The following is a 13,072-nucleotide window of genomic DNA, read 5'->3' on the forward strand; positions in this document are numbered from 1 at the left end:
TACGAGTGAAATTAGTCAGTTATTTATTCATTCATTCGGTTATTCTGCTCTTGGTAATATCTTTCAGATATCCATTCTTTAAATTGGTGGATTTTGTTAAACAATTTGAATCATCGTCATTCCCATTCCCCTTATAAGAGATACCCCCATTGAGTAGCACTCATTGATTCGACAGTAGCAAGTGCAGATCGATCACAGCGCGGTAGTCGTTGTGCGACAGTTCGCCATGCTGGGCTCGTTGGAGCACACGATTCAGTCGCACCCGCATATCCGGCCGATATGTTATCTTGAACAGATCGTCGATGTACCGCATCGACTCGCGCGACCAGAAAACCGACTGCTTGTTGGCATCCAAGCCACGCGCATTCGGTTTCACTTCGCCCAGGAGTCGCGCGAACTGATGGTCTGGATTGGCGCCGCTGCGGAGGTGAAGATCGGCCCGAGCTCGTTGCTGGGGATTGTTGAAGGGCATCTGTATGGACTGGCCACGTTTCGGTTGCTGCTGCTGCTGTTGTCCCGCTCCTGGACGCTGCTGCTGTTGTCCCGCTCCTGGACGCTGCTGCTGTTGTGGTGTTCCACCTCCTGGACGCTGCTGCTGCTGGTGCTGTGGTAGTTGTCCTGCTCCTGGACGTTGCTGCTGCTGTTGTTGTCCAGCTCCTGGACGTTGCTGCTGTTGCGAATGTCCTGCTGCTGCAGTACGTTGTTGCTTTTGGGGCTGTCCTGCCCCTCCTGGACGTTGCTGCTGTTGTCCTGCTCCTGGACGTTGCTGCTGTTGGGGTTTTCCTGCTCCTTGTCGTTGTTTCTGTTGGGGCTGTCCCATTCCTGAACGCTGTTGCTGTTGGGGTTGCCCGTTTCCAGGACGCTGTTGCTGTTGGGGCTGTCCTGCGGCTGGGCGTTGCTGCCTTTGGGGTTGTCCTGCTCCGCCTGGACGCTGTTCCTTCGCGTTCTGCTTGGGCGGCGGTGGCGGTGCCATGTGCTGCCAGGTTGGTGGCGGCGGGGTGTGGAATACGTCCCGCTTGTTGGTTGGCTGAGGCGTCGGCTGGCCCCTTCCCATTTGAAGCGGCGGCAGTCCCAAGAGAGCTGGATCTATGTTCAGCGAAGGCAGGCGATTCTTCAGATCTAAGCTTTCATAGTCCTCCAGAAGTTCATCATACTTGGGATGGGGATAGGCGGTGAAAATCATGCGCCAGTTGTCTTCAATTTCGGTGCGCATCGCCGGCGAGGCATTGTCATCGGGCGAGAAATCGCTAATTAGGTTCTGCAAAAGCACCAGCAGTTTATCCAAGTGCATGTCGCCGTTCTGTAGACCTGCTTGCCCCACGAGGATCATGTTAAGCAGGCGCCGCTTCTTCTCCGCCATTTTGAAACCATTCTTAGTGTTTAAGCTCTCCCGCTGCTTGATGGTCCTATAGAGGGCCTTGGCATTGCCCAGTTTACTGTTGAGGCTGTTAATGCCGTCCCTTAGGAAGCGGATTAGGACATCAACGCGTTTCGGTGGCTTTTGGCTCTGGAACTCGGCACTCTTGCGCTTGACATCCTGATGACGCTGCAGCAGTTTTAGTTGCAGCTCTTCCTGATGCATCGGCCGTCCGTAGATCACCAGGACATAGCCATAATCCTTCAAGTCCATGCGCACAGTCACTTGGCATTGCTTAGACGTCTCGACAAGAAACTTCCATCCCTCCGGACTGAACAAGTACTCGGACAGGTCGCGGGCCATGATGATCTTTCCCTCGCAGGATACATCAGGCATCTCAGCGTCCGCACCGTCATCCATCCTCTCCATCTGCCTGCTGTTGACGCACATCGAGATGCCTTGGCTGTTGGAGGAGATGTGGAAATCATCGTCATTCCCGCTGGACAAGGGTATAACATCGGGCATGGGACCCATGGGACGGCTATTCTTGCGAGTTTCCTCTATTGGTATGTTCGTCTCCTCGCTTGTCGTCGACGTGGGCATCTCAAAGTGCTCGGAGAAGCTGTAATTCGAGTCCGAGTCTAGCTCATGGACGCCCACAGATGGTCTGCTGGTGCTGGCAATCAGTTTGACAGGTTCCTCTGGCTGCACCTCGAAACTGGTGGAGATCTCCTCACGCTGTATCGCGACTGGTGACTCTTCGTGGATGGTCTCCTTGACTTCATTAATCTGCTCCGGTTCTGGAGCTTCCTCTGATTCTGCGACCTCTGGTTCCGGGGCCTTATCTGGTTCTAGGACCTCCTCTGGTTCTGGGGCCTCCTCTGGTTCTGGGGCCTGCTCCGTTTCTGGGGCCTGCTCTGTTTCTGGGGCCTGCTCTGGTTCTGGGGCCGGCTCTGATTCAGGGGCTGGCGCTGTTATCTTATCTGCTACAGGCGTGTTCTTTTTGACTGCTGTTTCCTCTGCGGCTACGACTTGCCCACGAGCAGCCTTTGCCTGGGCATTCGGCACATAATCGTGGGTATAAGCTTTAGAAGGGATCACTTCCAGGGGGGTAAGGGGTGTGGCCTTTCGGCTTGTGCTCGGTGGCTGGACAAGGTTTGTCCGAGTGAGGAATCTGGCATAGTAGCTGTTCTTGGGGATGTTCGGATCGCTCCACACAAAGCTAAAGGGGGTATTGCCGGCAAAGAACGCCGGGAGGTCCCCCAAATAGCCTAGATTTCCGTTGCGATCCTTGTAGCTCTTCTGATGCGACACAATATGAGAGACATACGTTTGGCTGCGAAAATCGCCAATGCGCTGGCGGCAGTTCTCGAAGAGATGGCCCCGTCCGGCGCAAAAGCTGCACTGCTTCGAGTTCCACTGGACATTGCTCTGCAGTGCCACATTCGAGCGGATCTAATGGAAGAGAAGGAATGCTTTAATCGAGGGATCGTTTAGTTGGGTTTCTCCGCTTACCGTTGAATGATAGCGACGCCACTTGTCCGGGCAAAGGTCCACACTATGGCCCCGCATCCTGCACAGCTGGCAGATGAGTCGACTGTGGAATGAGCACTTGTTGCACTGCTGCACATAGGTGGCCTGTTTGGCGCCGCACTGTAAAGAAAGCAAGGAAACTCGATTGAATTTGTGATCTTAGCTCACAAGTGATTTCCGTGTCTTACACCCAAACAGATGGCATTGGGGCAGCGTGGTTCGGCATGCCCCGCCTGGCCGCACATGTGACAGACGAGCGGCTTGCGTGGACGCGGGCACTTGGATCTCATGTGACCCATCTCGGCGCAGTTGGTGCATTTGGCGCGTGAGCGAGGACGAACGACCGGATATCGGTCCTCGATAACGATTCTCCACTGCCGGCGCGCTTTAATGAAAGAAATATGAGGTCTGACTGTTCTTTAGTGTTTGTGTCCTCACCAAATGCTTACCATTCATGGATCTTTGGATTTTCTGGACATTGAAGTTCTCGCCGTGCCAGCTGTCGTTGTAGAAGCAGCACATCTCCTCATTCCAGCCAACAAGTTGCCCTCCCGTAAGCGGAGGCTCGTCTGTCAGCTTTGCGAGATTGTGTTCCACTTTGATCGATGGCTCTGCTTCAATCTGCTCCTCCTCCTCTGGAAGATAGTCCTCCGTTGGCATTGTAGTGTCTGCTGCATATTGGAAAGGCTCCTCGTCCTCCGAAAGACCAATGTCAGCGGAAACTTCCGCTTCAGGGGACTTGCTTGTGGGGTCGGCATCAATGCGCTCGAAGATCGCCAATAGGCGATCGGAGATGGCATTGTTGAACTCTGCCTCATTTTCGGAGTCTGCGTTGGTGCCAATTGAAAGAATTTCCAGCCGATCATCGGCTTGTGCTTCGCGGAGCTTTTGTACCTCTTGTTGTCGCTGTCCCCTCTCCTTTCCTTGCTCCTGCTGCAGAAGACGCTCTGCAATGGCCCGAGCACTGGGCAGATCATCCTCCGAACCGGAATTGGAGCTAGACTCGTGTATTGCCTTAAGATTTGCAATCCGTGGATATGCCGCTCCCCTTTGAATATCCTCTGAGTTACGGCGAGCGCTGATGCGGCGAATCTTGCGCTTGCAACGCTCCACTGCCATGCCACGGGCAAGGCCCGGCACTCCTGTGGGCTGCACGCCATCCTCGCTGTCGGTGTCGTCCTCGTCATCGTCGTTGTTGGGCTCGGACTGGCTTTGGTTTGTGCTTGACGAGCGACGCTTGCGCAGGCGCTTCATCTTGTTCACGTTCGGCTCCACAACCTCCTCGATATCGGAGCTGTCCGAGGGCGACTCCACGCTGCGTATGATAGTGGGCGTGGCCTTTGCCTTGGCCTTGGAGTAGATGCCGCTCTCGGTGAGATCTGATTCGCTTTCGTAGACATCCAGGGCCCGGAACTGTTGGTGATCATCGACGCGATAATTCAACTTGATTTCCTCCAGCCGCGAGGGCGGCACAAACTCGTACTCGGAGGAGGTTTCGGCCGCTTGTTCAGCTCCTACAGGTGCATCTACGTTTACGTCTACTTCAACCTCTGGCTCCTGCTGATCCATATCCACATCCTGCTGGCCGGCAGCCTCTCTGATGGCATTCTCCGTCAGCACCAGGAGATCCTCGTCTGTGGCTCGCGCCCTGTCCTCCAGCAGGCGACTCGTGTCCTTCTGGACAATGAAATCATCACTGGACAAGACCGAATTGCACGGCGAGTGCAGTGGGGGCGTTAAAGGGGCTGCTCCTGCCTCCGGCTGGGTAATGCAGGAGATACTCATTTCCACATCGGCAGCGTCCATGGCATTCTCTTCGTGATATTGATCCGCTGGACTGTTCTGCTCCGTGTCGCTGGTGTCCAGATCGATCACCGGTACAGGTGGCAGTGGCACGAGTATCACATCATCATCATCATCATCATTGGAAGTTTCGCCCAAATCCACAAATTCCACGGGTTCTGATGGCTTGCGCTGTTTCTTGTTGGCCAGCGCCTGTTTGGACTTTTGCTTTTTGGCTGCGAGGCGTTCCATTTGCACCAGCTTGCGATTGGCCTTGGTGAAGGGTCCGGGTTCGGCTTTAACCTGCTGTTTTCCCTTTGGCTTTTTGGGCGTCCAGTGCGAAGGTATGGCAACTAGTAGTTTCTGGTCAAAGCGCTCGGGTTCATCATCGGCGTGTTGTGGCAGGGGTTGACTTTTTGGTTTCTGTGCTGGTTGGGGCTTCTGTGCTGATTGTGGCTTCTGTTCTGCTTTAAATTGTGGCTTTGGAGAGCTCTTCCACTTGTTATTCCTCTGTTCTACTCTTGGCTGTGGCTTTGGTGAAGGATTCTCCTTTTCCTTCCGTTCCTTCGCCTTGTCCCTTTGCTGATTTTGTTGCTTCTGCTGGGGGGTTTTTGGGGAGTTTAATGTTTCCTTTTTGTTTGGTAGTGATGGATGCTGACCACTTGGCTTGTCTGCCTCCTTAGGCGTTGATGACGAGGTGACATCAGTAGCTTGAAATATACAAGTGACGTTCACTTAGAATGAGTCAAAATCAAAATAAACCCACTTTTAATTTATTGTCAGAGTAACAAGAATCTTAATACCAAAAAGGGTTAAGCAAATATTTCAAATACTGATTGCCCAGATCCAGTGAATCCACATCGCCCAAACAATAGCCGTGTGCATTGAGCTCTTCCAGCTGGCCCTCGTTTATGTGGTAGAGGATGAACGGATCCTCATGCAGATCGGATCTGTTCGGCCACAGTAGGACCTTGACCGAGGTGCGAAACATGTTGATCGCCTCTTTGATCATCCTTTGTGCCTCGCACATGTTCTTGACCGCCACATGGCTCGCATTGGCCGAGAGTGTCTGCATCACAAGGGCGTGCTCCAGCTGCCGCACCAGGCGTATCAACACGAATCGTCGGTAGCGTTCCTCGTAGTGGAGGAGCGGCTTGTTGAACTCGCGCAAGTTACGACGCAGCAGGGCCGTAAAGACAACGACATCCACGACAGAGACCAGCACATAGGTCGCGGCCGTCATCAAGATGCCCGTGAGAATGTACTCGTGGGGGAACTGGCTCAGCTCCTTCTGCCAGAAGAGTAGATCGCAGCCATATTGCCGGAAATGGTAGTCCAGCCACACTACTAAGCAGAGCAGATTGAGCGTGGCCAGTACCAGGGTGACGGGGTTCAACAGGCCCAACCACTCAAAGAGGATACGCAGAGTTGTGCTCCCCAGAGCCAGCAACGAACGCAGATACTTCATGGCCGAAAGCAGAGAATTCGTAAGCGGAATTTCGAAGGCAATCCAAAGTTGGGGGATATATTTTCGAACCGGACTGGACTCTATTTCTATGGCCATCTTGATGAAAAACATTCAGTAGTTACTAACCTGTGGATACATTTTGAGTTTCTATGCTGCCTGCACCCTCCTTTTCCTCCGCCCAGTAGCGTGGCTTGGCGACTGCATTGTTGATTACACGTTTGTCGCTGACAATGCGCTGGGCCTGAGGCTGTTTCTGCTGCTGTTGTGGCGGGGGTGGCATGTATTGGGCATCGACGGCTCGCTGCTGATCGGCCACAGAAGGTGAGATTTCACAAGCACCAGTTTCGCCAGATCCATGATCGCTGTAATGGATGGATGCGTAGAGAATGGACTCCAGCTCATTCAATCGCTCGCTGTCCATGTCCTCAAGCTACAATGGGTTGTAGGGAATATGTATTAACGATGTTATTTTCCAACAGATTGATACATACATCGCTCATCGTGCGTCTTTGTTTTCTTTTTCTGTTTTTTACAATTCTTGCGCATTGATAATAAGAAGAGAGAAGAGCACGTTTGTGATTGTATCGGATGTACCGATAAAATATACCGCCCGACCCTTAAAAATATACCGAAATATATCGTCTTATTTTTAAAATATACCAATGAAAAAAACCAATTAACAGTTTAACCCAGTTAACCATCCTCAAACAGGTGACCAGCCTGAGTTAAATCGCGCAAAATAATCCTTTCACCTGAATTCTTCAATTTTCATAATACTCGTGAAGTTTGTTGGTTTATCGTTCTCTGTCCATGATCGGAAATCATATTGTACTCCTCGATGTTCCTCGATTTTTATATTCGTTTTAATATTACTAGCTAACTTGGACCCTCAGCCCTAAAAACATAGTTGTACCCGATTGATGAATTAGCTTTCTAAAAGATTTTCAAATTTTAAGGACACCTTTTTATTGGATTGTATAAAATTTGCCGTATATTTTATCGATAGGTCCACGGTCACACTGAATACAACACTAGCTGCCGGCCACGTACGATTTGCGTCGATTTTAACTAATAAATATTTAAATAACAAAGTAAATTGATGTAACCAGAGAGTTAGGGTTGGCTGACAAACTAAAGCACATTTTGATTATTGCAGCATGAATACCGTCTCGTTTGAAAACATGAAGCGCTACGTTTCGCCCATCAATCCAGCGGTATTCCCCCACCTCGCGACCGTGCTTCTCACCATCGGAACATTCTTCACGGCCTGGTTCTTCATCTTTGTCGTATCCCGGAAGACCACCAAGGAAAAGACTCTGATTAAGGAACTGCTGATTAGCCTGTGTGCCTCGATATTTCTCGGCTTTGGCATTGTGTTCCTTCTACTCACCGTCGGTATTTACGTATGAAAATAAGGCAATAACCATTCCATTATAGAAATAAACTAGAAGACCTGTCGTGGGCGTGAACGTACGTGTGGCCTTTTATTGTAATTTCAAAGATTTAATTTGCGCTTGAAACAATATCGAATATATTATGTTAACATATCAATCATGTGTATTGATGCACCCCAGAGTTGCAATCAATCGAAAATTATAATAACTGCAGCTTATTGAAAAAAAGAGAAGCTATTATTGACGTCGTATCCGGAAACTAGCCGGCGAGTCCAGCCTTTTGTCTACACTTTTGCATTGTGGCTCGCAAGATGAACTGTTTGCGCGAGAGTGTGCGGACGTGCTTGAGGAAGGTCTCCAGATCGATGACCCCGCCGCGCAAACCCTCGCCCAGATAATAAATGGCATCCTCTGTGGCAGCCTCGTCGGCATAGGCATTGAGTAATCTGAAATAGAGCACAAACAAATTATAAACACGGATATCTTGGAATGCAACTGGATTGGACTCACTGTCTGTAAAGTGGTGCCGTTGTGGTCACGGCCTCGTCCGGATCAATGGCTTCTGCCTTCTCGAGCGTCTCCAGACTCTTCTCCAACTCCTGTTCCTTGTCGCGTAATACGTTAATGTTCTTCAGCAGGTCCACCTTCTCGCGCTCGAGGCGCGATATGATGGAATCAATCTTCGTGCTGCCCTCGACCAATTCCTGTTTGGTGCGATTCAGCGTTTCGATTTCGGCCTGATACTGATTTACCTTCTCCTGTATGCGACGGCGAAGCTTATCCTCGACAGCGCTAATGAGTGAAGCCTTGATGTGCTCCTCGGTAATGGTGCCCGTCGAGCTGGGAATCGCCGATGGGTTCTAAAAAAGTCACACAATCATTGCAACTGAAATGCATTTTCCATTTCAAATAAGATTCTTACGTAGCCCCCAGCAGGTGGGTAACTGCCAGGCTGTTGTGGGAAATTTATGTAGGGCGGATAGCCGGCGGCATTGCCCCCCGATCCGCCTGGTGGATAGGGTCCGAAATTAGCACCTGTCGGATAGGGCGGAAAGTTGCCACCGCTCGCACCACTGGCTGTAGGATAAGGCAGAAAGGAGTTGCTGGCCCCAGCACCTCCCGATTGTTGCATGTAAGCTAGATGGCAGAACGGAATCCAATTAGATGAGAGATTTTCGGTATAACTTGAACACCCACTCACCATTTGGTGGGTATGGCATAGCCAATTGTTGTTGCTTGGGCTTCGAGTACACTGGCGGATGGTCGCCGAATGTCACAATCATGACCTGTATGAGGGATAGCAGATCCGAAGAGTTCGGCTGCCAGTCGTGCAAGTACGGCAGATATACTTTTCCATTGTGATCCACATACATGGACACCATTATCTGCATGCTAGGTGTGGGCTTCACAAAGCACATAGGCGCGTTCTGCGGATGAGTGTCCATCAGCCATATACATATGGGAATGTAGTACGTGTTATCTATTGAATATACACATATAATTTCCATCATAATCAGACCATCGAATTGGACTAAGTGCAAAAATTACTTTTGTAGACAACCGGTATGGTGCCCTGCAGGGTGAACAGATCTTTATAGCTTCCATCATTGAACACTGGCGAAGGGTAGACGGGGAAAATTGTTAATTGGATGCTGCTATCAGGCGGTATAGACTTACCAAACTTTTGCAGGTCGTAGGTCAGACTTCGGTACGTTGTGACAACATCTATCACATCTTTCTTAGTGGCGTCGACATATTTATACTGCAAGTAAAAAAAAGGACACACGTCGTTAATTGCGTTGCATGCGAAATTAGACAAACAAGTTTCCCGAGAGTCACAAAGTGGGGAGATGCCCCTCGCCAATGACTCATATGCGTGACATACCTTGGATAGAAATTTGATTATTTTCGCTTCCTCGACAGCAGGCATTATTCTAAAATGAGATTGTGAGACAAATTGCCCGCTACACCTGGCCCAAAGTTGAGAATTTATACGAAATTTGCTGAACAAAAACAAAAGTGCAGAACCAAGTACTTTTTGATGTATTGAAGTATCGAGTACTAATCGGTTTCTGACAGTTCAGTAAATCGATGGTCAGATCGCACCACTAACCCATACAGGATACTATTACTGGATTGTTAGGCCACTTAAGCCCCCATTATTAAAACAGGAGAACATCTTCAGTTAAACAGACAATACAAATAATTATTCTTCTAGATCCATCCGATACTTTATCTTCACTTAAAAAAAGACCACGATATTTTTCACCGGAGCTGCGCTAGAATTCTTAAATATTCATAATTTTCGTTGATTTTGTTTTAATACTCGCTGGTCGACAATGGGCTAATCGTTCTCTGCCCATGGGCTCTTGGTCTCTGTAAGAAAACTAAAAAACGGAACATTTTTGTTGAGATCGCTTTAAAAGCTAGCCTTGGATAACAAACAATTCCTCAACTATAAAATATCCTTTCTTCATTCCGTTCCAATTTTACGGGACAATGCTATCGATACTATTGACTAGATAATCGCTGGAACTGCGCGCCAAGGTGGAATTGTTTGAAAGTGAATGAGTGACAAGGATATGAGTGCGATCCAGTGGAATAAACAAAAATTCAAAAACCTGCGTATGGATGTTTTTATACCCTACGTTCTTTACTATACATTAAACAATGAAATTTAATAGATTGGTGACATTTATGAAATATACATTCAACTCAACACATCGATATAACAGACATAAAATCCTACAGACCCATATCACTTAATTCATGCCTAGCCAAAACACTCGATAAGATAGTGGCAAAAAGGTTGTGGTGGTTTGTTTTAAACAACAAATTAATTCACAACAGCCAACTAGGTTTTAAAAGAGGCAAATCGGTAATAGATAGTCTACTCTACGTAGACCACCTAGCTACCAGAGCCATCGCCCTAAAAAAACATCTCACCTTAATATCCCTTGACTTCACCAAAGCTTTCGACAAAATAGGAATCCACTCCATCATCCAACAACTAAAAAAATGGAAAGTAGGTCCACGAATATTACAATACGTCATAAACTTCATGTCAAAGAGGAAAATCCTGGTGAAAAGTGGCTCGAACCTCTCGAACACCGTCCCTCTCCCCAACGGCATACCCCAAGGCTCCCCCATCTCAGTTATCCTTTTTCTTATAGCGTACAACCCCCTCTCCGAAATCTTATCCTCTCACAAGCAGATCAAATTCAGTGCATACGCCGACGACTTCCTCCTTATCATCCAACACAGCAAAAGGAAAAGCCCCACAACCGACATCCAAACAATCCTCAACCAAATAAGCAGCTGGTGCACTCAGTCAGGTGCAGACCTATCCAAAGATAAAAGCCAACTTCTACACATATGTCGCAAACATAACTGCAAACCTAAATTCATTACTGGCAACACATCCATCAACCAAAACAACTCACTCAGACTACTAGGCCTCACACTTAACTCTAGATACAACTGGAACTCACATATCAATAAACTCAAAATAGACCTTGCCAAGCCACTGGGCATTATCAAACACCTCTCGTCCTTAAAATACAACTGCCACACCTCATCACTTGTACAAATTATCAAATCTCTAATCATATCCAAAGTCGACTTCTGCCTCCCCATATACGGTTACGCACCAAAAAGCCAGCTTAACCGCCTGAAATCTACGATTAACGCAGCAACAAGAGCCGCCCTGGGTGCATTCCGCACCACACCCACTAACAACCTTCTATCCGAAGCCAACCTTCACACCTTGGAAAACAAGCGAGATTTTCTAACTGGCAAAATATTTAAAAACCTCATCCACGCTAAAGACACCCCCCTAAACTCACTCCCAAAAAACAAAAAAAAAAAAAAACACAGACTGCTTAGCACGATTGACAGAGCCAAACAAATATCCCAGAATAACCTCATACCGTTCTCCCCGATTAAAACCTCCAACACCAATAAATTCAACATGACAACCATCCTTAAAGCAACCAACATCACCCTATCCAAACACGATAAAAACACCACCCCCCCCAATAGTCTTCCACCAACTCTTCCACTCCATCAAATCCAACCTCCACCAACACACCTTCCTATACACAGACGGGTCCAAAGCAGCAGGCATTACCAGCTATAGCATCTGCAATGAGACATCAACCATAAAATCCGGACTACTTCCACAGTACTCCTCAGTCCTTTCCAGCAAAATCATAGCTATCCACGAAGCCATTCTACTAAGCCGCAACAAACGCGGAAGATACGCTATCTGCACTGAATCACTCTCCTCTATATCCGCAATTACCAATCCCAACAATTCCTCGTACTACCCCACCACAATCCGTAACCTCGTCACCAAACTTTTCCCAAAAATAACAATTATATGGATACCTAGCCACATTGGCATAAAAGGGAACAAAATTGCTGACACCGCAGCCAAAACTACCTCCAAACTACCCCTCATATATACCCCCAATCATAATTCTAACGACATCTCACTATATCTTAAGAAAATCCTCATAACTAAACAAACAGACCTCCTCACTAAGACTTCCCCCTGGTACCAACAAGTTATCAACCTATCTTCCACTCATCCTCCCCCCAAAAACCTAAACAACCTTAACAGAAGACACCAAGTCATCCTAAATAGATTGAGACTAGGGCACACAAGATTCACCAATGCCCACTACATGGATAAAACATCCTCCAACGCATGCCCACTGTGCCACAACCCAACCATAGACATAAGACACATACTATACACATGCCCCGCCCTCTCTCTTCAAAGATCCTCAATATTCCATAACACCGACCCCATGCAATACATCTCCAACCCTAACACCAAAAACGCAAAAATAATCCTCAACTATCTAGACCAATCTAAAATCATTCACTACATATAACCTCATAAACAATCATCCCTGTACATATACATATACACAATTAGTATTTTAGATAATAATTCCTCCACAACATATAATAACGTATAGAACCAACCCTGTACATATGTATATAAGTACATACATCCTCAAACGTATAATAATACTATAGTGAGCTTAAGGCCTCAGCAGCTATAGCCCCATACCCTGTTAATACCTAGTTTTAACTATTTATTAGCTTTATATAATAATAATAATAAAAAAAGTTTCCCGAGAGTCACAAAGTGGGGAGATGCCCCTCGACAATGACTCATATGCGTGACATACCTTGGATAGAAATTTGATTATTTTCGCTTCCTCGACAGCAGGCATTGTTCTAAAATGAGATTGTGAGACAAATTGCCCGCTACACCTGGCCCAAAGTTGAGAATTTATACGAAATTTGCTGAACAAAAACAAAAGTGCAGAACCAAGTACTTTTTGATGTATTGAAGTATCGAGTACTAATCGGTTTCTGACAGTTCAGTAAATCGATGGTCAGATCGCACCACTAACCCATACAGGATACTATTACTGGATTGTTAGGCCACTTAAGCCCCCATTATTAAAACAGGAGAACATCTTCAGTTAAACAGACAATACAAATAATTATTCTTCTAGA

At 47.6% G+C, this 13,072-nt stretch overlaps 4 protein-coding genes across 6 annotated transcripts; 1 reads left to right on the forward strand and 3 right to left on the reverse strand.

Moving 5' to 3' along the window:
* Positions 1–6: 6 nt before the first annotated feature.
* LOC108165436 lies at positions 7–6,736 on the reverse strand. Of its 2 annotated transcripts, none has more exons than XM_033386167.1 (6): positions 6,632–6,736; positions 6,267–6,570; positions 3,340–5,382; positions 3,079–3,275; positions 2,873–3,010; positions 7–2,812 (listed from the first exon to the last, which is right to left on the reverse strand). In XM_033386167.1, the coding sequence occupies exons 1-6, from the start codon at positions 6,638–6,640 to the stop codon at positions 161–163; spliced, it is 5,343 nt and encodes a 1,780-aa protein (XP_033242058.1). In that variant the 5' UTR covers positions 6,641–6,736; the 3' UTR covers positions 7–160. The 2 variants fall into 2 exon arrangements, with proteins under 2 accessions (XP_033242058.1, XP_033242057.1); XM_033386166.1 differs by having other exon boundaries at positions 3,340–5,406.
* LOC108151600 lies at positions 5,422–6,236 on the reverse strand. Its single transcript, XM_017280280.2, has one exon. It carries the CDS (start codon positions 6,234–6,236, stop codon positions 5,469–5,471), a length of 768 nt encoding a protein of 255 aa, XP_017135769.2. The 3' UTR covers positions 5,422–5,468.
* Positions 6,737–7,140: 404 nt separating the features above from the next.
* LOC108152103 (transmembrane protein 258) lies at positions 7,141–7,613 on the forward strand. Its single transcript, XM_017281154.1, has 2 exons — positions 7,141–7,231; positions 7,297–7,613. The coding sequence occupies exon 2, from the start codon at positions 7,298–7,300 to the stop codon at positions 7,547–7,549; it is 252 nt and encodes an 83-aa protein (XP_017136643.1). The 5' UTR covers positions 7,141–7,231; position 7,297; the 3' UTR covers positions 7,550–7,613.
* Positions 7,600–12,923, reverse strand: LOC108152102 (tumor susceptibility gene 101 protein). 2 transcript variants are annotated; one of them, XM_017281152.2, is made up of 7 exons: positions 12,739–12,923; positions 9,212–9,296; positions 9,083–9,148; positions 8,736–9,014; positions 8,457–8,671; positions 8,045–8,394; positions 7,600–7,980 (listed from the first exon to the last, which is right to left on the reverse strand). In XM_017281152.2, exons 1-7 carry the CDS (start codon positions 12,781–12,783, stop codon positions 7,794–7,796), a joined length of 1,227 nt encoding a protein of 408 aa, XP_017136641.1. In that variant the 5' UTR covers positions 12,784–12,923; the 3' UTR covers positions 7,600–7,793. The 2 variants fall into 2 exon arrangements, with proteins under 2 accessions (XP_017136641.1, XP_017136642.1); XM_017281153.2 differs by lacking the exon at positions 12,739–12,923 and adding an exon at positions 9,420–9,604.
* Positions 12,924–13,072: the final 149 nt, after the last annotated feature.

The sequence above is a fragment of the Drosophila miranda genome, chromosome XR, assembly GCF_003369915.1.
Source record: "Drosophila miranda strain MSH22 chromosome XR, D.miranda_PacBio2.1, whole genome shotgun sequence".
NCBI classification, from domain to species: domain Eukaryota; kingdom Metazoa; phylum Arthropoda; class Insecta; order Diptera; family Drosophilidae; genus Drosophila; species Drosophila miranda.